The sequence below is a fragment of the Myotis daubentonii genome, chromosome 17 (assembly GCF_963259705.1).
Source record: "Myotis daubentonii chromosome 17, mMyoDau2.1, whole genome shotgun sequence".
In the NCBI taxonomy this organism is placed as follows: Eukaryota; Metazoa; Chordata; class Mammalia; order Chiroptera; family Vespertilionidae; genus Myotis; species Myotis daubentonii.
In genome coordinates, this window is record NC_081856.1 from 47,291,275 (window position 1) to 47,314,548 (window position 23,274).

At 42.4% G+C, this 23,274-nt stretch overlaps 1 protein-coding gene across 2 annotated transcripts in view; it reads left to right on the forward strand.

Annotated features, from left to right (window-relative positions):
• Positions 1-23,274, forward strand: part of RUNX1T1 (RUNX1 partner transcriptional co-repressor 1) — a 151,305-nt gene that overhangs the window by 19,572 nt on the left and 108,459 nt on the right. Inside the window, exon 1 of one of the 2 annotated variants that reach the window (XM_059672255.1) lies at positions 10,071-10,209. The exons of the other annotated variant lie outside the window; for it this stretch is intronic. Coding sequence (XP_059528238.1) covers positions 10,122-10,209 — 88 coding nt within the window. The 5' untranslated portion in view covers positions 10,071-10,121. Of the gene's footprint in view, positions 1-10,070; positions 10,210-23,274 lie in introns of those variants that run through there. 2 annotated transcript variants of the gene reach the window in all.

Genomic DNA, 23,274 nt, shown 5'->3' on the forward strand with positions numbered 1-23,274 from the left:
AGATCTGTTTTCTGGGCACTTCCCCAGGTGAGCACTGCCCCTCCAGCACTGTCCTCTACCCCCTGTCTCCACTCCTTCCCCACCCAGCCTTGGCTTTTTGGACCCTGTGTGGGAGTCCCACGTGCTCTGCTGTCTGATGCACTAGTCTTCAAACCAGGGCTGGCCGTGGACAGCCTGACAGGCCATTTCGCCCCTAGGTCCTGTGACTCAGGAAGCAGAAGTGGGTATACGGTCTCACTGTTAGCATTTCCATTTGAAGAGATGATTTCAGAAGGGCAGCGGCCTGCAGTTCAGACAGATGTGTAGGGAGAGGGCACATTCGAGGCCTTCATGGAAGCGCACATATTGTCTTACTTAATACTCACCTGGGAATGAGGTCATTTTGTAAGTCACCCCTAGAGGATCCTTCAGTTGCCTAAGGTCCCCCTGTACCAAACCAGTGTGTGTGTTGGGGTGGGGGTGGGTAAGGGGCGAACTCTGAACCTAGATTTTTTTATTCCCAGCTTCTCTGTTCCAGGGCTCCCTGCTGTTCTCCTGAAAGTCTTGAAATCCTCCCACCTAGGAATTTACGCCCCCTCAGCCACATAGACTGCAGGTGGGAACAGACTAAAGCAGCGGTTCTCAACCCGTGGGTCGCGACCCCTTTGGGGGTCAAACGACCCTTTCACAGGGGTCGCCTAAGACCATCGGAAAACACATATATAATTACATATTGTTTTTGTGATTAATCACTATGCTTTAATTATGTTCAATTTGTAACAATGAAAATACATCCTGCATATCAGATATTTACATGACGATTCATAACAGCAGCAAAATTACAGTGATGAAGTAGCAACGAAAATAATTTTATGGTTGGGGGGGGTCACACAACATGAGGAACTGTATTAAAGGGGCGCGGCATTAGGAAGGTTGAGAACCACTGGACTAAAGCCAAATGAAAAGTTATCAGGACTTCTCACTGCACTTATAAAAGTTACTGTTATTGCAGTTTTACACGTTTCTGCAGTGGGGGAGGGAAGGAGGAAAGAGAGAGAAGGAAGAGAGGTAGATATCAGCTGAGAAGGAGCAGCAGCAACCAGACTATGTTTACAGTTGGACAATTGTCTGTCTTTTTTGGGGGGAGATGTGTGCCCATCAATCATGAATGCAGATACTTTCGGAGTCCCATTTTTCTCTCATGTGAAAGATGCCGGCATGGAACAGATGCCAGTCTTCGGAAATAATTGGTTCTCTCTTCTCTTATCCCCTCACGATGATCTTCCACAGATGAAATTAGACGAGGAAAATAAAAATGTATGTCACAGAATATTAGGTTGTAGCTTTTTTTTTTTTTTTTTTCTTCTGCAAAATGTTTAGGAGCTGCTGCTTAATCCCTCACATTTTAGGATTGTTGACTGATTTATTTTTATCGCTAATAGTATAGCTGTGACTTGAAGAAAGGAAAAGCTTAGGATTGCACTAGGTCATTTTTGAATAGTGACCTAATGCTTTTATTTTAATGCTTTAGACTATAATATTAGAATAGGTGCTGCCACCTTTCTACTACTAAATGATAGGAACCAAGCACGTGGATGAAAAGCACTTGAACTAGGGGCACTATGATAGGCACTTTATAAGTATTTTCTCTTATCTCCCTATCATCCTGGCAAGGTATTATTATCCTACTTTACAGGTTTATTTTGAAGGTTAGAGGTGTGAAGTGACATGTCCAAGGTCAAATGGCTGATAAGTGTAAGAGCTGAGATTCCATTCCAGCCAGAGCACGCATGCAGGGGTCTCCAGTGTGGTCAGTGTGGGTAGGCTACAGCCATTTTAGGATCTTTTATTTCTTGAAAATTAAATTGTATATGTAACAGAGGAGATATTTAAGAGCTTTCCGCTATTTTTAATTGCTTGGTTTGTTAACTTATTGGTTATATGCATTGTCGATTTGACTAAAAAGAAATCAGATGGGTCACTGTCTTCTTATTCTTCAAAATAATATTTGAGGCCCTAGATCCGTGGTCGGCAAACTGCGGCTCGCGAGCCACATGCGGCTCTTTGGCCCCTTCAGTGTGGCTCTTCCACAAAATACCACGTGCGGGCGCGCATACAGTGCAATTGAAACTTCGTGGCCCATGCACAGAAGTCGGTTTTCAGCCTGGGCTGGTCTATTCTGAAGAAGTGCTGTTGATATTTGGCTCTGTTGACTAATGAGTGTGCCGACCACTGCCCTAGATGGTTTGGCTCAGTGGATAGAGGGTTGGTCTGAGGACTGAAGGGTCCCGATTCTGGTCAAGGGTACTGTACCTCAGTTGCAGGCTCCCGGCCCTGGTCAGGGGGGCATGTGGGAGGCAACCAATCGATGTGTCTCTCTCACATCAGTGTTTCTGTCTCTATTCCTTCCATTCTCTCTAAAAATCAATGAAAAAAATACTCTTGAGTGAGGATTCAAATAATAATAATAATAATAATAATAATAAATAATAATAATAATATAATAATAATAATGATATTTGAGGGATTTTAAAATACCAGTAATGCTTTATTTCAATAAAATGAAGGGGCTTGAAGAAAAATTAAATAGTGTTTGGTTATCATTTATCTCTTTGTTCACTCAGTGTATAATGATGAGTAGATACTTTCTATGAGCCTGGCACTGTGCTAGGCACTTGGTATAAACACTGTGGAATAAACATATCTTCTTTTCCGTGGTCCTTGCAACAGCATGAGTGCATTGAGGTAGGGTCTGAAGATGTATAGAGAATGAGATGAGATCTCTTCTCTACAACAGGAAACTCAGTTGGTAAACTCAAGTGGGAGAAAAGTCTGTACATAAAAACTACTGGAATGCATTTACACCTTGAAGGTTGTGTGGATATGGACTTGTGCTGTGGTTTTATATATGTAAAACCTGCACGCCCCCGACTGGGGATGGAGCCCACAACCCGGGCATGTGCCCTTGACCAGAATCGAACCCGAGACCCTTCTTGCTCAGTATCCACTGAGCCAAACCAGCTAGGGCTGTGCTGTGGTTTTTAATCATGGTCTCCTGCGGCTCAGTGTGGGAGGAAGGGCTGGACTCACAGCCCGGGATGAAGCTGGGTAATCCCCATCCTGGCCGATCTATGTGAGTAGAATTGGCTCAGATGAACAATATCTGGCAGGTAAGGGTTGCCTGTTCAGCCTGAAATAGACCACAAATGCTCTTACAATTTAAATAAGAGAAGACAATCCTGGGCCCTAGGAGTGGTCAGGGGAAGGTGTGTGAAGGCCACAGGAATGGAATTGGGCCTTTATAGCATTTCATTAGGTGGAATTCATGTTTTATTCTTTTTTTAAAAAATATGTATTTTTATTTCAGTGAGGAAGGGAGAGGGAGAGAGAGTTGGAAACATCAGTGATGAGAGAGTCATTCATTGGCTGCCTCCTGCACGCCCCACACTGGGGATCGAGCCAGCAACCCAGGCATGTGCCCTTGACCGGAATCGAACCCGGGACCCTTCAGTTCGCAGGCCAATGCTCTATCCACTGAGCCAAACCAGCTAGGGCCATGTTTTATTCTTTGTATGTGCCAAGAACATTTCTGAGTGCGGAGGATGGAGTAATGAGCAAAGCCGCCAGACCCTGCTCTCATAGAACTTATAGTTTAGTGGTGGGGGAGGGAGACAGATAATAAAGATGTTGATAAGAGTATTCTCCTTAGCTTTAAACACAGTGATGGCAATAAAAACAATGTCGGAGAGAATGATCGGTGTGCTGTTGCCCCTGGTGAGTCTTTATTTTGGGTCATTGGAAAAATCACCTCTGCGGAAGTGACTCTTGAGTGAACCCTGAGTGTTAAGCAGGAGCTGGCCATGCAAAAGTCTGCGTAAAGGGTCAGTGGACAAACCCGTGAAGATGGAATGATACATTCTGTGGGGGTTTATCCATCAGAGAGCTGCATGCTGGAAGGACACAGGTGGATGGGAGGCTGAAAGCTGTAGGTTAGTGCTAACGTATGGAGGGTCTTGGGTGTCAGAAAGAATAAGGACTGTGTGGTTCTTTCTTTAAAAGAAAAAAAAATACTAGTGACCCGGTGCGTGGATTCATGCGCATTGATAGGAAATTAATTAGAAGGTGGCTGAAGGGGTGGGACTGGGTGAGATGGGCCAGACATGCCCTGGAGCCAACCTCCCATGGTCCCTCCCCCTGGTGTCTATGGAGTGAGCAGGGGTCCCTCTGGCAGGTGGGGTCCCTTGGCCTGGGGGTGGGGCTGAAACCGGCTCCCTGACATCCCCTGAGGGGTCCCAGAGTGTGAGAGGGCACTCTACAGAGTTGCTGTCGTACAGGGTGTGGAACACAAATGCAAGTGTGCAGTAAGCCAGATTTGGGGCTGACAGTGCCCCAGCAACAACATGACCCACAGCCTAAGGTGGAATTGTGCGGCCCTGCGAGGAATCGGGCTCCCTCCTCTCTGGTTTTGGGGTGTGTCACCCGAGAACCACTGCTGCCAAGTCACTGCAGCTCAGCAACTCCTGTGTTGAGCATCTCCCCCCGGTAGTCAGTTCACATCATAGTGACCCATCGGACGGTTGGACACTTAGCATATTAGCCTTTTACTAGTATATATATGTGTGTATATATATATATGTTTATTGATTTCAGAGAGGAAGGGAGAGGGGAAGAGATATAGAAACATCAATGATGAGAGAGAATCATCCATCTGCTGCCTCATGCACACCCCACACTGGGGATTGAGCCCACAACCTAGACATGTGCCCTGACCGGGAATTGAACCTTGACCTCCTGGTTCATAGGTCAGTGCTCAACCACTGAGTCATGCCGGCTGGGCAGTACTGTGTGTTTCTTTGCATATGTATTAAGAGGTAGAAGAGAGAAGGAAAATCTGGGTGAGTGTAGTCGTGGAAACGAGTGGGAACATTGAAGTTTAGTTCACACAGCCTATGATGAGGGACACTCAAGTAACAATGTCCCAATCACTTCCTGTTGGAAGTTGAGTGTAGTCCTTAAGTGAGCCAGACATGGTGTTCAGTAGACTAATTCATATCAGGGATATAGGAGCATCCTATATAATAAAAGTCTAATATGCTAAGTGTCAGGTCGTCTGGTCGTCCATTCAACCAATCAAAGCATAATATGCTAATGATATGCTAAGGCAGCTCAACTGCTAGCTATGACGTGCACTGACCACCAGGGGGCAGATGCTCCGAGTGGTAGGTTAGCTTGCTACTGGGGTCCAGCTGATCAGGACTGAGCGAGATGGGCCGGACACGCCCTGGAGCCCCCCCGCAGTCCCTCCCCATTTGGCCAACCTCCTGCGTCCCTCCTTTGCCCTGATCGTGCATCAGTGGGGTCCCTCATCCTGGCCTGTGTCCTCTCACAATCCGGGACCCCTTGGGGGATGTCGGAGATCTGGTTTCAGTCCGATCCCGCAGACCAGGCTGAGGGACCCCACTGGTGCGTGAATTTGTGCACCGGGCCTCTAGTCCTATAAATGAGATCATGAAGGCTTAACAAAGATAAGCTACAATCACTAAGGTAATGTTCTCTAAGTCAGATAGGACATAACACTCCTTTTGTGGTCATTCTCCTTGGACCCAAAAACTAATAGTGTTTTGTTTTTTTTTTTAAATATATTTTATTGATTTTTTACAGAGAGGAAGGGAGAGAGACAGAGAGCTAGAAACATCGATGAGAGAGAAACATCGATCAGCTGCCTCCTGCACACCCTCTGGGGATGCGCCCGCAACCCAGGTACATGCCCCCGACCGGAATCGAACCCGGGACCCTTCAGTCCGCAGGCCGACGCTCCATCCACTGAGCCAAACCGGTTTCGGCACTAATAGTGTTTTTACTAATGTAAAAGAACAGTATTTCTGCTATACAATGTTTTTATGAAAGAGGAAAGTTAGAGTTAAGGTTTGATCCAGGCCAGGCTCATTGATAAAAAGAGGTGTGTCTAAAGGCTCATGTTTGGAATACTGTCATTCACTAAAGGGGAAATTGCCCCAAGTGTTGATATACTTCTCTAGAGAAGTGTGTTTGGCCATGATTGAAAAACCCAGTAATGGGGAACTGCACTCGCTCTCTTTTGAGGTTGAGTCTGTTGTGTGTAGTCTTTATATCCTATTAAAATTTTTGGAAAGATAAACTGATACAAGAATGGTTTGCCAAGGCCCACAACTCTTCCTTGTAAAACCTTGGCTCAGTGTACACATTGAAGGGATGGGGGCGTAAGATAAAAGCATTATAAGTATGAGGTTAACTGAATTCAAATAGAAGGTTCTCTCAAGTTATTGCATTCCTTAGAAAAATAAATACATTGTGCATATGGTTAAAATTGATCCAAAAAAGCATTCTGTATGCCAGTGATTACATTCCCATCTGTGATTAAGGTTTTCTGTCTGCATCTGGTTTTCACATTATATTTCTGTAACAAGAATCTTTTATATAGCAGAGTTCACGTTCTGTATTTTCTATTAGCTGCAGCTTGAACTACTGCACGGATCGCAGATCTGCACATGTGGTTTTCATTACCTCATTCCATGGAGAAAAAGTAATATTTGTTTGGGAATGTATGTTTTCCACAATTTCCATGGCAATATAACATGTTGAGCCTTTTTAATAACGCACTTGTAGAGCTACAAATTGTTTGAAGCATTCTACTCTTGGTGTAGTGTAGCTTTTAAACGTTTCTCAGTCTGTTCCCCTCATAATGAGGTTTTACAAATTGGAGGGCTGAGACTCCAAGTAAAGCCATTACTAAAGAAAGAGACATTTGCTATCATTTGCATGTGACGCAGTCTTTAGGGTGGAATGAGTATCACAAATACCTGGATGTGTATTTCCTAGTGCTCATGGCCGTGACTCATTTTATTATTTCATATTGGAAGACCATTTCATGTGTTGGATGTCTAAGGCACATACACAAGACTCCAAAGTTATTATTTGGAAAAATCTAAACGTTAGCTCCCCCTTTTCTTGAATTACCCTGTGGATTGTGATATAATGTGTTCTCTATATAATACAGTTAAGTAAGGAAAATTCTCATGAGTCATTCACGACGAGTTTATATCGTGTACTCTTTGAATGTGCGTTTGTATGCTGTGTTAACATTTAAGAGTTTATGAACATGGACATTTAAAATAGTTTGTGACACTATCTCCCCTGCCAACTTTTCTCCATTCACCTCAGAATACTCTGATTAAAATCGACACAAGTAAAGTTAAAAAGTGAGACAGTATATTGTCTCTTGGAGGATCATTTATAATGAGACATTTATTTATTTATTTATATAATTCTTTATTGTTGAAAGTATTACATATGTCCTCTTTTCCCCCCTTCAGTCCGCTCCCCCCCCCCCATTGTCTGTGTCCATGGGCCATGCATATATCATATCAGGTCCTTTGTTGATTACCTCCCACCCATTCACCCTCCCCCCCCCCATTCCCTTAAAGCAGGGGTGGGCAAACTTTTTGACTCGAGGGCCACAATGGGTTCTTACACTGGACCAGAGGGCCGGAACAAAAGCATGGATGGAGTGTTTGTGTGAACTAATATAAATTCAAAGTAAACATCATTACATAAAAGGGTACGGTCTTTTTTTTTTTTTTTTAGTTTTATTCATTTCAAACGGGCCGGCCTGCAGGCCGTAGTTTGCCCACGGCTGCCTTAAAGGATGTTTACCTGAGAGCTACGACACCATTTTTTATTAAGAAGCCCAGGCATGAGTCTGGTATGTAGCAGTCGCGAGGAGGAAGAAGTAGCCTCTATGGGATGTGACTGAGCTTTGCCTCCTTCATGTGTTCAGCGGAGACTGAACTGTTGCCCACAGTCATGATCCACTCTGACCAGGCTCTCTCGCATCTCTTGCTGATGGTTGCTGAAGCACAAATATCAAACATCCTGATTGAAGCTAAGACAAGTATCCATTTTCTTTCCCCTCTAATACTGGTTTGTCCTCTTTACATTATTGTTTTCCTTGGAATAGAAACACTGGAAAGAATAGGATTGTGCAGAGAATGACTCATTTCCATTTCCAGAAATAATCCTATGTAACGTCTAGATATATTTACTTCCAATCTCCCTCCCTTGCACCCCCCGGCCCCCCAGAATGTGAGTATGTATATGTGTGTGTATGTCTATCTATGTGTCTTGGTCATTTACTTACTGAAAGTTTTGTTTTGCCATTTGTGAATAAAATTATTAGGTTTCATAGTAAACTAAATGTTTCCCAGTTTCAGCTAATTTTCTTTAATTATCTTTGCTGAGCTTCAAGATAATGTCCAATTAAGAAGTACCTCGTATTGGTAAACATTTGCTTATTTGATTTTTGCCATAAAGAATGAGAAACAACTGACTTTCGATAGAGATGGTGAAAGTCAAGCAAGACCTGACCCCACAGTGGTAATACACACCACCTTATGTTTTATTGCATTAATAATCCACATTAATATGTACAAATAAATGTTAGGATTTTTTACTCACAAAAAAGAGATACAACAGCAGAGTCATAATGTGTTGGAAGTATTACATATGTCCACCCCCACCCCCCCATAGACCCCTTGAAGCTCTCTCCCCCCACCCCCCCAGGCCTTCACCACCCTATTGTCTGTGTCCATGGGTTATGCATATATTCATACAAGTTCTTTGGTTGATCTCTTCCCATCCCCTCACTCACCCCAGCCTTCTTTCTGAGATTCAACAGGGTATTGATTTTTAAAAAAATAGAATCTGCTTGTTTATATACTTCAGGATATATTCACCAATTTTAATTTCTGGGAAGTAGTTTGGTCTCTTAAAAATAATAGCAACAGCCTTAGTAATACTTTTTGAGACTGTTACAAATCTTTATTTTTTCACTTACTTAATTCCTACCTTATGTGCATAAGATTGTGCTAGGTTTCTGTTTCATAGATTATATGAACTAAATAGGGATACTTTTTTCTATTCATAGTAGTGGGTAGTAATAGCAAAAGTGAGTAATAGGCACTCAGTAAATATCTGAGGATAAAGGAGTGAATTCTAAATCTTCCAAATGTAGCAGGAAAAATTAGAATATTGGAATCACTTTTTCTAAGAAAAAGAAGAATGTGATAGAAGTTTGTTCATTTGGTAAAACAATTCACCAGTAATTGTGACTAATATATTTAATTACATAAAGCTCATTCATTACTAATATTAATAGTTTCAGACCATTTTAGCTACTAATGCCAATATTTAAATTTCAGAACAGGGAAACACCACTTTGTTTTAGACAGGATTTAACCTGCATATAAAATTCCAAAATATAAAATGGCAACAGATGTCTCAAAGCATTTTCTAAAGAAACTATAATATTTGACAGATTATTTCATTTCACTTTTTATCAAAGCAGGTAAGATCTAACATTCTTTTAAGGTATTGATGTACATATGTTTTAATACCAATTTAAGGAAAGAGGAATTGTCAGATTCAGAATGTATCTAGCTTTGAGCCAGATGATTGGAGAATTAAGAGTCCTTTAGAGCATGTCACTTATAAGGACTGAGAAAATGGGGATTATTTTGGTATCTTCTAAAATTTTGAAGAGCTTGTATCTATTTCTTAAGAAACAAACTAACACACTGGTCTAGTATTATCTTACTAGAGGCCCAGTGCACAAAATTCGTGCACTCTGGGAGGTGGGGGGGGGTGTCCCTCAGCCCAGCCTGCGCCCTCTCGCAGTCCGGGAGCTTTTGGGGATGTCCGACTGAAGGCTTAGGCCTGCTCCCCGCCAGACATCTTTAGCACTGCCTTGGAGGTGGGAGAGGCTCCCGCTACAGCAGCTGCACTTGCTAGCTGTGAGCCAGCTTTTGGCCGAGCGGCGCTCCCCCTGTGGGAGCGCACTGACCACCTGTGTTGAGTGTTTGCCCCCTGGTGGTCAGTGTGTGTCATAGCGTCTGGTCATTCAGTGGTTCGGTCTATTTGCATATTAGCCTTTTATTATATAGGATAAGCAGATGGGTGCTACTTTAGACTGGTTGTGATATATGCGTTTTGTTTTTTTCCCCCCCTTTGTTGTTGTCAATAGAAAAGATTGATCTCTGGGCTGGTGAACATAATATCTGTCCCAGTCAGAAAAGGAGAGAGGAGATTAGCAGAGCCATTGGTGGAGCATGATATCTGTCAAAAGCAACACTTGGAGAGCACTGAGTTTAGTAATAGGTGACTGCCGGAAAAAGGGGAACTTTGAATATTGTCAAGGTAAGGAACAGAGAAATATTTTGATTTTGCAATTTACTTAAGTGCCAAAACAAGCAACTTGTTATTTTTCACCAGTAAATTATAATTGTGAAGGTTTTCTTTTCTTTTCCTTATGTCTGCTAGTGCCTGTTGATAATGAGTCTGTATTATATATTTTAATCCTTTCTTTTTGAAATTTTGGGGTGCGGGTTTGGGTCAGTCAGCTTAGCTGTGGGAGCCCTTGTTTGATAGCTCTGGGTCTGAAGATACTAAATGATCAAGTACCCCATGTCTTTCACCCTCTTTCTGTTGCGATGCCTCTTGCCATGTTTCATAATCCATCTGTTAAAAGCTGAGCAGTACTTGGAGTTAAAGAGTAAAAGCTATGCCATGCTTTCTGTGTTTATTGTAACCAGAGATGGTGTTTTCAGAAATAGTTTGTTGACGAAAGAGGAGAATAAGTGCTTTTCAATTTATTACTTCTTATTGATTTGGATTAAAAAAAAATTTTTTTTTGGCCGAATGTAACGTCCTAAGCAGAATTCATGTCAGAAGGCACATTAGAAAGGAAAAAAGTGATAGCTAACTTTAGGAAGACAGCAAATATAAACAAAGTGCATTGTCATTTAGCAAGAGACTTTTGAAGGCCTACAGCATTTAGAAATTAAAGGGATTCCTGAATTATGGATTCTGGAGAGTTGATGTCTCCTACAGCCAGCTCTGTTTCAGATTTAGTGGACTTGCACAGATGAATAAGGATAAACCACCAAGAAAAAACAGAGCTAACACAAATGTTACGTGCTACTGGCTGGCACTCTTAGTAATTGGGAAGCGATTTGGGGAATAGATTCTGGGGGTAGATTCTGAGGTTCTGGGACTGCACGTCTGAATGTATGAAAAGAGGGGTGGCAAAAGATTCACCATTTGGGGCTAGTGTTCTGGAAACATCACTGCTGGTGCCCACCCCACACATCTACTTTTACAGTTCTTAACAAATACTCATTGGCTTGTTCTTAAAGTCCCCAGGAAGGCGTTGGCAAGGGAGGCTGTTTTTGTTTCTGAAAGACCAGAGAAAATGAGAGAATTCCTTGTGACAGGAGTGACAGACTCCTTCCAGGTAGCCTAAGTCACGGTTTAGTCTCTCTGTATTTCTCTTTCTCTCCTTCCCCTTCTTCATGTTATGATGGTCTTCTCCTGCAATTAGAGAGAGACAACTTCAAAAGAGAAGGCAGGGAATTCAACTTTATTAAGCAGTCAAGACATTTCTTACCTCTGCTTCTATATTCTTACCTTATATGTTATTGTTACTAAAAATTAATTTCCTGAGAATGCAAATCTCTGTTGCTTAGATTTCTAAAGTCTAGAATAGAAAGATTATCTTATTATAAAGAGATAAACTAGTAATAATAACCACCACCACCACCACCACCCCGCTTTAGAATTTTCTTGTCATCTTCCATCAGAAGAAAGTGCTTGTTTTATTTATGTATGTATGTATGTATTTATTTATTTATTTATTTATTTATTTATTTATTTATTTATTTATTCATTCATTCATTCATTCATTCATTCACTCATTTATCCATCCATCCATCCATCCATCCATTTACTTATTATTGCTATTTTAAATATATTTTTATTGACTTCAGAGAGGAAGGGAGAGGGAGAGAGAGATGGAAACATCAATGATGAGAGAGAATCACTGATTGGCTGCCTCCTGCACACCCCCTACTGAGGATCAAGCTCACAACCTGGGCATGTGCCCTTGACCGGAATCAAACCCGGGACCCTTCAGTCTGCAGCCGATGCCCTATCCACTGAGCCAAACTGGCTAGGGCTAGAATCATTGTTTTTACCCACCCCATCTGATTGCTATCATATTGTCTTCTAGCCATGTGGCATGTATATATCTGGCTCGCTAGCAGCATGCAAGATCCATATTAAAAGCAAAAACTGCATGACAAGGACGTGAATTTTAAAACAGCCTAATGCCTGGTATTTGTTATAATATGCAAATACCAAATTCTCAGCATCAAGTGTCAGAAACACTATGTTGAGTTTCTTCTCTCTCTCTCTTTCCTACATGCATGTATGCATACATTCTTTAAAAAGATGTGTGTATGCACACACACATATGTGTATATCTATATATATGTGTGTATATATACATATATACATATATACATACACATATACAAATATATATATTTGTTGGCTATAACTGTTCAGCTTCTTTATTTTTTTTTAATGTGGCATTGAAAAATTACCCCTCTGATTTTTCTTCCTTTTTGTCATAGTAATGGGTTTATAGAAATAGGAGGTTCAGACTCAAGTGTACCCAAGAAGTAGAAAACAGAAATCACATACTTTAAATTTGCAAACACCTGGAATCCATTGGGCTCCTGGGGTTGTAATTTGGGAGGCAGAAAAAGCCATGCACTCTGGAGTTGAACGGTTCGGGCTGTAAGCGAGAATGGCCTGGAGTGGCCCCAGAGAGTCTCTATGGCGAGGGTGACGTCAGGTGGAAGTCCCCAGGGACAGGCCCGCCGGATCGGGAGCCCCAGGAGGAAACGCTGCCGAGGGGCAGCCACCAGCTTCGGGGAAAGCTGACAAAGGGAGAACCCTCCTGTGTTTCCGGCCAGCGTTTTAAATCGTGCCCCACATTTGCACGGCGCTGGGCACTCCCGAAGGAGGGTTGAGGCTGTTTTCCTGGAATGGGTGGCCTTGGGAGGGGTGGGTGGATTGGGGTCAGCCAGGGGTGATGGCCAGTATTTGACATATTAAAACAAAATGATCCACTGGTTGCCTGGAAGATGCAGAGGGAATAGCATGGGAGGCAGTTATGTCAGAGGAAACGGGTTGCAAAGTAACATTTATGGTCATATCCTAGGATGGGATGTTTGCCTAAGACCCGATTATAGAAATGGATGTGTTTCGAGAGCCACATTTGGATTTTTAAGAAGGGTATTTTTTTTTTTTTAAATAAAGGTAATTTAGATGATGCTGTGCACCTTTAAATATTGGTGTATTTCCTAGGAAAAGAAGAAAGTTGTTTTTCTCAAGAAGTAGTGCTGGTTTTCAGAGCCTCTGCATTTATTCATGGTTTTTCTTGGTCATGTTTGAGGGGTCTGGTAGCACTAATGGGCTTTACCCCACATGGAGCTCTGAGCTCATTGGAGCACTGCACACTGATCTCGGGTCAATGTGATGCGTGAAATCAATTTATTTGAATCTCTTTGCCTCTATAGGAATTTGGCAGCGTGCCAGTTGTTTTCATTTAATGTTCTTTGTGTTGAACACAGGCGGGCAGGCATGCTTTTGTATCCCTCTCCCTTTTGGTCTCTATCTCTTTCAGCCAATATTTTACTCTATGGATTTTGAGATGAAGGAAGAATATATTATTTATATGATTCTAATCTGTATGTGCATATATGTAATATACCACAGCTACCCTTTAATCTTTTAAAGGATTCTTTTTATATATATTTCTGAGTTTTATTGGTGACTTTCTTTGTACACAGGAAATATTTTAGAGTTTTGTTCAAATAAGATTTTTGAAGAAATGTCATAAATCAGATCATGGGTAGCATTTGCTTGCCATAATGCCCGTGATCGAAACTGAAAAAGAACAATATTAATGACACAACACAACAAGTGTTTAATTTGAGAACCGGACTCTCAGAATTACTTATGCGTTGGGGAGCTTTTTTGATGTTGAATCCCACTTTAAGCAGGCACGTGCTAAATAAAAAAAAATGATGATTATATCGGTATTCTTTTCTTTGAATAATTCATCTTGATTAAGATGCAGTGCTTTACATAGATTTGTTATGTATGAATTTTTACGAAGTTCCTGCCATGTGGGTAATATTTTTGCTTTTTAAAATTTGGAAGGGAACAGCATTGAGGTGTTTTTTTTTATTACAAATAGATTCAGACCTTTCTATGGATGTTTTTGTTGGGAGGATTTGTTTCTGGGTCAGATTTAGAAAGAGGGGGAGGAGGAAATGAGAGAGAGAGAGAGAGAGAGAGAGAGAGAGAGAGAGAGAGAGAGAGAGAGAGAGAGAGAGCACACTCTGTTGATGCTCCAGGCAGTCCTTGCGGAAGTTGATATGCAGAACCCTGGAGCCGCAGCTTTGGGGTCAGACTCAGACTCAGCAGCCCTGCTTCCTTGTTTAATTACCTGAAGAGCAAAACAGGCCAAAGCCAGTATCCCTCGCAGCCGCCTGGCGCTCGGGCATCCTGCAAGGCCAGCCCCGCCCAGGCTCCTTTCTCCCTGGAGGCATCCTGTGCCAGAGGGTTTGGGCTGGGATTGGAGGTTCTGCCAGCCTGTGCCCCTGCTCCCTCCTTCTAGATTCACTGACAGGTAGTTTTTAATTTGTTCAAACGGCTCTAAAAATTTGGCTCTTGCATTTTACACTCTGGCCTTGCTGTGGAACAGGGTCTTTATCGACAGCCATAGGCATTAACCAGCAGAGGGCTGGCCTTGGTTAACGGGCTCCTCTTTTCCTAATTCTTGTTCCATAACATTCTACATGTGCTGTTTTTGGGGGGGTCAGACTCACTAATAGTTCTACTAGTTCAGGATGGAAACAGTAATTTAAAGGTGGTTTTTCAGGAGGCAGTTTTGGAAAATTAATATGTTAAAAAAAAATAAGATAGTCCATCTTGAAGCAAAGGTGATAGAACTTTTAAGGCCGGGGCTATTTTTCTCTCCTCGGAATTTGAAGATGAACTTGGACCTTTGCTGGGGGAGGGCCCCACCCTTGGATGAAGCTGGGGGTGGTGAGATACGCTGTTTGGAAAGCGGTGCGTGGCCAGTTTGAGGGGGTACAGGATAACTCGGAGGGATGCTTGGAGGTGGAACCATTTGGGAGATTCCCAGAGAATAGCCAAAATGTTATCTTGACCAAGAGGAAACCTCTCAGGGTCTTTATCCACTTGGCGGGCTGATTGAAAGTCCAAACTGGGGGCGAAGGGGGAACGGGGGTTCCTTGGTGGGGGTGGGCTTCTTGCAAAGGGGAGGGAAAGCGCGATGACACGCGCAGTGATTTGGGTTTTCTACCACTTCGCTAGGGTTCTGTCATGCAGACTGAAGGGCATTCGCCTCTAGGCCAGCGGTTCTCAGCCTGTGGGTCGCGACCCCTTGGGGGGTCGAACGACCCTTTCACAGGGGTCGCCTCAGACCATCGGAAAACACATATATAATTACATATTGTTTTTGTGATGAATCACTATGCTTTAGTTATGTTCAATTTGTAACAATGAAAATACATCCTGCATATCAGATATTTACATGACGATTCATCACAGCAGCAACATTACAGTGATGAAGTAGCAACGAAAATAATGTTATGGTTGGGGGTCACCACAACATGAGGAACTGTATGAAAGGGTCGCGGCATGAGGAAGGTTGAGAACCACTGCTCTAGGCGCACATACCTGCGCCCCATTGTTCCTAGGGGATATGGGCACGGAAAGAGAGCAACAGGTACCTTCACATGTGCATGAGCCCGGGTCCAGGGATTGATCCCATTCTTTGCATCGAATAAAGGAATTGGACTTCGCAGGGAAGAGTTTGGTAGGGATTACCCTAAAAGCTTCTTTCTGTATTATAGTTATAAAGGTAAGGTCCGTAGTTTCTGTATCTGTGTACCCCTCCAGTGAAAAGTGAATAGACATGTAAATACTTGGATTCGCCTGTTGTGTGTGTGTCTTGTGATGGGGCGGCATCACCACGGTCTGTTCTGCACTCAGTGGCTCTGCCATGAGTGGCTCTGGGTGTCCTCAGTGGCTCTGGGTGCGTGTGTTTATTTATGGATCAGCCGGCTGCATTTCTTTCATTGTATTTCTCTTTTCAACCTCAGAATCGATAGGAGAGAAGAAAACATAAATACATCTTAAGCCACAGTCAACATTCCTATCTGGTGCCTTCCACGGGAAGACTGGGTTTCCCCATTTTTAAGCTCCAATTATCTTCCTAGTTCGCACTAACTGGAGCTTTCCTAAGTGAAGTCACATTAGCGCCATTTGTAGCATTAAGACTTGGCAGCAGAGAGTGTATAATGTGAGAAAAGCATGGAGGATTTCAAAAGCGAATGGAGAGAGTGACGCTTGCAGGTGGCACCAGGAATTAAAGAAGAAAATATGAACAAGAAGATGGTGTCGGTGCCTAGTTCCGAGTGCCTGCATGTAAGTGTGGAGTGAAATGGCAAGGAAAAATCAGATCTATGGGAGAAGAGAGTGGGAGGAAGTGAATTACTCTAGTCGAAAAGAGAAGGAAAGCACCAAATTGTTTTTTTAAAAAATATGTTTTTATTGATTTCAGAGAAAAAGGGAGAGGGAGAGAGAGAAACATCAATGATGAGAGAATCATTGATCTGCTACCCCCTGCACGCCCCCTACTGGGGATCCAGCCTGCAACTGGGCACGTGCCCTTGATTGGAATCGAACCTGGAACCCTTCAGTTTGCAGGCCTACCCTCTATCCACAGAGCCAACTGGCTAGCAGTGGTCGGCAAACTGCGGCTTGGCAAACCACGGCTTGGCAAACCGCGGCTTGCGAGCCACATGCGGCTCTTTGGCCCCTTGAGTGTGGCTCTTCCACAAAATGCTGACTTCTGCGCATGGGCCACAAGGTTTCAATCGCACTATACGTGCGCACCCGCACGTGGTATTTTGTGGAAGAGCGACACTCAAGGGGCCAAAGAGCCGCATGTGGCTCATGAGCCGTGGTTTGCCGACCACGGGGCCGCTAGGACAATACCAAATGCTTTTAGGAATTGCAGACTTGTGGCAATTTACCAGCAGGAATGAAAACAGGACATTTTGATAGAACACAAAAAGGTCACAGTATTCCAAAAATTTAATAAGATTTTGGTATCTACAATTAAGAATAATTTTAATAAGTGGTAAGAGTGGGAATTGAAGTCTCCATACAGAGTAAGGGAATTAAGTTGAGATGTACAGGTTTTCACAACTGTTGGGTGCATTTCAGAATATATAGCATCAAACCCTCTTCTGCCTGGCCTTGTTGGGTAGGGAGGAGTGAGGCACGCCTGATGAAACCCAGCAGGGGTGGAGTGAAACATTAATTTTAAAAATCATGTTGTTATAAAGGCAAATATACTGTACTGGGTGTTATTTGAACAAAGAAAGCATTCATTTTAAAGTGAAAATTTATAATGGAATCGATTCATGGTCGCTAAGAATCATTTTTAGTAAGTTTGAATTTGTTGATAAATGTGGCAAATTAGTATGTGTGCATTTTCATTCATTTTGGAATGAAAATTTGAAATGGAACCCACGGTAGCCAAGAATCATTTTTGAGCAAGCTTGAATTTGTTTATAAACATGGCAAATTAGTGTGTGTGCATAGATATTCCTAATTTGCAGAGTGGAGAGATAGAAGTGGAGAGTTTGTGAGAGAGAAAAGGCCTGTAAAAAAAATATCTGATGGAAAAATTCTGGGAGTTTTATTTTATTGCTGTGTATTTGCTCCACCTGGTGGATTTTGTTGAAAGTGTTTTAATTCCTGTTAATGAAAAGAATCCCCTTTACACACGTTTATAGGAACATAAATCTTTTGTTTTATTTTTGTTGCTGTGTAAAATAGTTTAATTCCAGTTGAGGTCAAAACATTGGTGTCTTTGTTCAATTTTTCCAGTGCATTGAAATGAATATTTATTCTTTTTTTTCTGGTTCAAAATGTGACACATGCTCATTTGGAAAATAGAAAAAAAGGAAAGATTTGGAAAATAAAGAAAAATAAAAAATGGAAATAAACACGATGTATAAGTTCACCGCCTAGAACTATTGCATTGTTTTTAATGATAGGTGTTATCAGAAGAGGCCAATTTTGCATTTACATTTTTTTAAAGATATGTGGAATGTTGTATATGATGTCGAAGTGTGATGGTTATTATAATTTTTTTTTTTTGGGGGGGGCAACTGGTACTCTTAGAATTCCCAGGCTCCAAAACAATCGGTGTTTAGCAGCTCTGTGTCCACAGAAGGTAGAGAGATTGACTGGGCTGTCCATAGGGGTGATGAGGTCTGTTCCATGGGCTTACACAGACCGCTTTCCGTGGAAATCTTAAGGATTCAGTTGTGCGCTGATCACCTTATTGTCTTGCAGAGGTTATTTATGTATCTCTCTCTCCTTTCCACTAGAGCAGCTCTGGAACAGAAGGTGACGTTTTGCAAACAGTGTCTTCCTTATGCAAGAGACGTGGAGACCTTTTTATTGTCTTTAAAATTGTCGTGCACGGTCCTCATTAGCGTTTATTGTTGCAAGCCTACAAGCAGAAAATGTGGAATTGGTCTGTCATAAATAGCCCCCAGAGCTCCCGGCCCCTCCCCTGCCGCCCACAGTGGGATGTGGGCTGGGCGTGCGGGGAGAGCGGTCCAGATGGCTGCTGCCCAGAGCAGAGCTGCAGGTTTTGTCTCTGGTGCTGAGAGGAGGGAAAGTTCATTGGAGCATACGCCACCCCCCTCGCTTTTTCACAAAACTGACTCGCCATTCGTCAGGACGGGGAGGTGGTGACATTGAAACAAAGGTTTTTTCATTCCGCGTTACAGTCCTTGTCAGATGGCTAAGGGGTGTGGAGTTAGGGTGTCCTCTCTATTACCCGAGTGATTTTTATAGCCATAAAAAATAGGAGGAAGTTATAAATGCCAACCTGTTTGCAGATTGACATGCCAATGTGTACTTCAGATGGCTTTTTTTTTTTTAGGAAAATCCTTTTGTTTGAAGAAACAGAGTTAATAGAGCTAGTGTTCAGCCTTGTTGATAACCGAAGGAAGTGTTACGCTTTAAAAGTTTACAAATAATTTAACCCTTTGCTGGTGCATATGGTGTAATCTGTAGTGAATACCATTAGCAGGTCTGAAGTTTGTATCTAAATAATAAAACAGTCAATCAAGGCAAGTGTTAGATTTATTATAACATTTTAGAATTTTTTTTGAGTATTAGATATTGAAAACCAAAAGTTGTTGCTGGGCCCTAGCTGGTTTGGCTCCGTGGATAGAGCGTCCGCCTGTGGACTGAAGGTCCCGGGTTTGATTCCAGTCAAGGGCACATGCCCGGGTTTGCAGGCTTGATCCCCAGTAGGGGGCACGCAGGAGGCAGCCGATCAATGATTATCTCTCATCATAGATGTTTCTCTCTCTCTCCCCCTTGCCCTTCCTCTCTGAAATCAACAAAAATTAAAAAAAAAGTTGTTGGAAAAGAACCACAATATATTATAATAGTTTAAAGGCATTGACACTGTCAGAAACAATTCATAATAATTAAATATATAGATTTAGCTTATTTCTAGCACATGATATTTATCTTAAACATCTTATTTTGCATAAATACATACCAATCTACTCTGCATACTTAAATGTACTAATGCACATCTCATTCAAAGTAGAGGAAATAATTTTCCCTATGAAATACAGAAAAGTATACTTCAACCAGAGGTAAAAAAAATCAAGTATGTTGCTCGAAAAATTGTTGAAATACTATGACATTTTTATTGTGACACATTGAGGATGGAAAAATACAGAGACTTTCGGTTTTCCGTTTAGGAAATCATTATGATTTATCAAATATGTTATGGCTGGAACCTTCAAATTACAGTTCAGATCACACTATTAACATACTTTAACTGAGGAAGACACAGGAATCACAGTAACCTCCGCCACCATCCGGTTTGACGTGACACAGGTGACGGGCAGGGTCCTGACTCCTACCCCTGAGCCTGCCACTTGCCCCCGTAGATTAGGGTTCCTTGACAGGCCGTCCAGCACGCCCTGCGTGGTGCGCTGTGTTGGATGGTGCTTTTGTCACTAGCTTGCCGACGACCCAAGCACCGAAGCTTGTCTGCTTCTGTGATGCCTGGTATCATCGCCTATTAAGACACGTTCCCTCTCTCTAGCTGGCAGGTTCCATCTTGTTGCTAGCCCTGAGGCCTCCTGGGCAGCCCTACCTAACCCTTCGGCCCCATGATGTGTAGACACCCTTCAGAGTTTTTAAAATGGCAACCATGTCTCTGTCCTTTTGTCATTTAAGCCAAGTTCTTGTGAGCTCTTTTGTGGACCCGTTCAAAGTTGAGGAGGCGCAAGTGCTGGCCAGTCATTTCCTCAAAGGAAGGGTATTTGAAGGAAACAGAGGGAAAGTGTCTACGTTGTTTTTAGCAGACATTTATAGGAAGAAGTTTAATTAATAGATAGCCATTTTCTTACCTTGATGAAATACTTCAATGACCTTTCTGGCTTTCCCCCCCATTCCTCGGATTTCTTAACTAACACATAAGCTATGTTTTCTTGTAGACACAACATGATTGCATTTATCTTTGTCATGAGACAATTCGTGATGGCCTTTATTTCGTACAGTTTCCAAACAAATTCGTGTGCATTTTTTATTAGGGGGTGTATCTCTTTAATTGACTGCCAAAGTGAGGAGAAGTTAGGAAATCATCTCAAAGAGAGGTCCACCTCCCCGTAGCCCAACAGCTCACAAGTTGGGCAGGTTTGCCCTGCCAGTGGGATGCCTTTAGAAAGCACTAATAGCTTCCAGCTGGGTGGAAAATCCAAACCTTTGGGGGCTGACAAATCTAGCAGATTTGAATTTGAAAGCAGAGCTAATGCCTCCATTTTATTTTTTACCACTGGCCCATAAAACATTATTTTCCAACATGTCAGCCTCATTTGGTGGCCAGTGGTCTGAGATTGAAAGTGGAACCAGCCAGTAGAGAAATCTGGACATGAGCGCGTCCCCCCTTTTCAAGCGGGTGTGCCACTTGGCGGCGGGGTCTCCTCCAAGAGCAGGGGGGCCCTAATGACCATTCATCAGTGCCCGTTGGCTGGTCACCGAGTGCCTTCTCATTCAGTTTATCAAGTCTTGCACATAAAAAGTCAGAATCCGCCTTCTTCAGCTTTGTTGCAGGCAACTAGGAGGAAAATGCTCCACTTGAACCCGTCTTGCCCCCTTTTTCGCGTTGTTAACGCAGCCCCGCTTAAATGAGTGCCTTTATTGGGTCAGTTAGAATATCTGAAACTATTAATTCTCTTGTATTGAATAGCTGGTGGCAGGCCAGAGCAGATGGGGTAGGAAAGTATTTGGTTGGGTGTATTGCTTTCAATTAGGATCAATGAGGTTTCAGCTCCTTTGAATTAACTCACTTAATACCCACTGTGTGAAGTCACAGCCTGCGAGACACAGAGGAAAGTTGAGAAAACCTGTAGGAAGGCTGTAAGGCGAACTCTGCCCTCCCTGGTGTAGAGAGCTTTCATGGATTGCAGACGATTTTGATAGGCCGCTAGACCTTACTGGTAAGTCAGGTTTTGAACAAAGGAAAATGACGTCCGCCAGGGCTCCTATGTTTTGGAATGAAGTGAAAAACACCTTGGAGCAGTGGTTCTCAGCCTTCCTCATGCCGCGACCCTTTCATACAGTTCCTCATGTTGTGGTGACCCCCAACCATAACATTATTTTCGTTGCTACTTCATCACTGTAATGTTGCTACTGTTAAGAATCGTCATGTAAATATCTGATATGCAGGATGTGTTTTCATTGTTCCACATTGAACATAATGAAAGCATAGTGATTAATCACAAAACCAATATGTAATTATGTATGTGTTTTCCGATGGTCTTAGGCGATCCCTGTGAAAGGGTCGTTCGACCCTCAAAGGGGTCGCGACCCGCAGGTTGAGAACCGCTGCCTTGGAGGCATCCAAGACCATAATGCCTTTCTAGAGAATGATGTCAATTTATTGTCAAATCCCAGCGTTCAGGTGTTGACTAAATGTACCATTTTGGAAAATGTACCAATTTGGGTGACTCACTTGAACGAATTGGCCTTAAAAATGCTTTGTGTTTTTAATGAAAAGACACAGCCTACTGGCATGGCTTTCCTGAGGAAGTACTTAATTGGCCAGCCATGTATCCCTTGTGATTGCTTGGAATATATCTAATTTTTAAAAATACGACTTCTAGTGGAGATGCAGGACTGTGTTTCGTACTGGAGAAAACTTTTGCAATTCAGATTCCACCCCCACCCCCGCCCCGCCTGTCCCCCATGCACGTACATAAATGCATTTGTCATGTTATTGATTGTCCATTTTTATTATACACTTTGGACGTTAGAGCTCTTGGCTCCTATATGCTTATGTTTTGTTTTTTTTGTGTGTGTTTTTTTATTGAAGGGGAAGTTATTTTTGTCTAAGTGACTATACAGAACTGTGTGTGCAGGTGTCCATGTTCAAGGTGAACTGCCAAACAGGGTTGCTGCTTTTGCTCGCCTCCATGGATTAAAGAGCAAGAAGAAGAAACTGGTTCCTGGAGAAAATGCTGAACTAGTCTCCGATGCACACACATTCAGTTAGGCCCTCTCTGCAATCAGATTTCTAGGTGAGAATCTCCGGGGATCCAGGTTTTGTTGACGTGGATCAATTTAAAGTGGCAATTACTGTAGTCAGATAACAGCTTAAAAAGCTTTTTTACACATAGGAAAGATACATAATCACACGGCATATGGAAGTTCAATTTTCTGAGCTATGGTTTAGCGGCTTGCAGTGTACCGATATTAAGACCTAGTTTTAAAACCGGATATCATCCAGTTTCCTTAAAGTGTAATGCATTTTTGTCGTACGATTTTCTATTTTGGGAGTGATTCACTGTGCATATCGATGAAAGGTTGGGTTTCCCACTGTGAAAATGTTTTCTTTCTAACTTAGGTAAAAGTATTAAAAAAAAATCATTGAGTGGCTTTCTTTTTTAAAAGTGAAGATATACAGGTTGAGGATGCTGAATTCCAGAAAGGCCCTTACTGCAGGCCTTAATTGATTATCACTCTCATGCCTGCTAGAAAGCTCTCTGTCATAAGAATGTTTGCACTTGGTGCTTCACTATCCTGAAATCCATTACACAGAACCTCATTACAAGTGACATCTAACTAAGATGAACAAAAAGATTGGCCCCATAAATAGGGTGCACTGTACTACTCGTGACAGAACGCAGTCATCATTATGAATTATAGTCTTTTCACAGGTTGTCCCTGACAATGATGGATTTTGAGGGGTTCACCAGATGCAGCAGC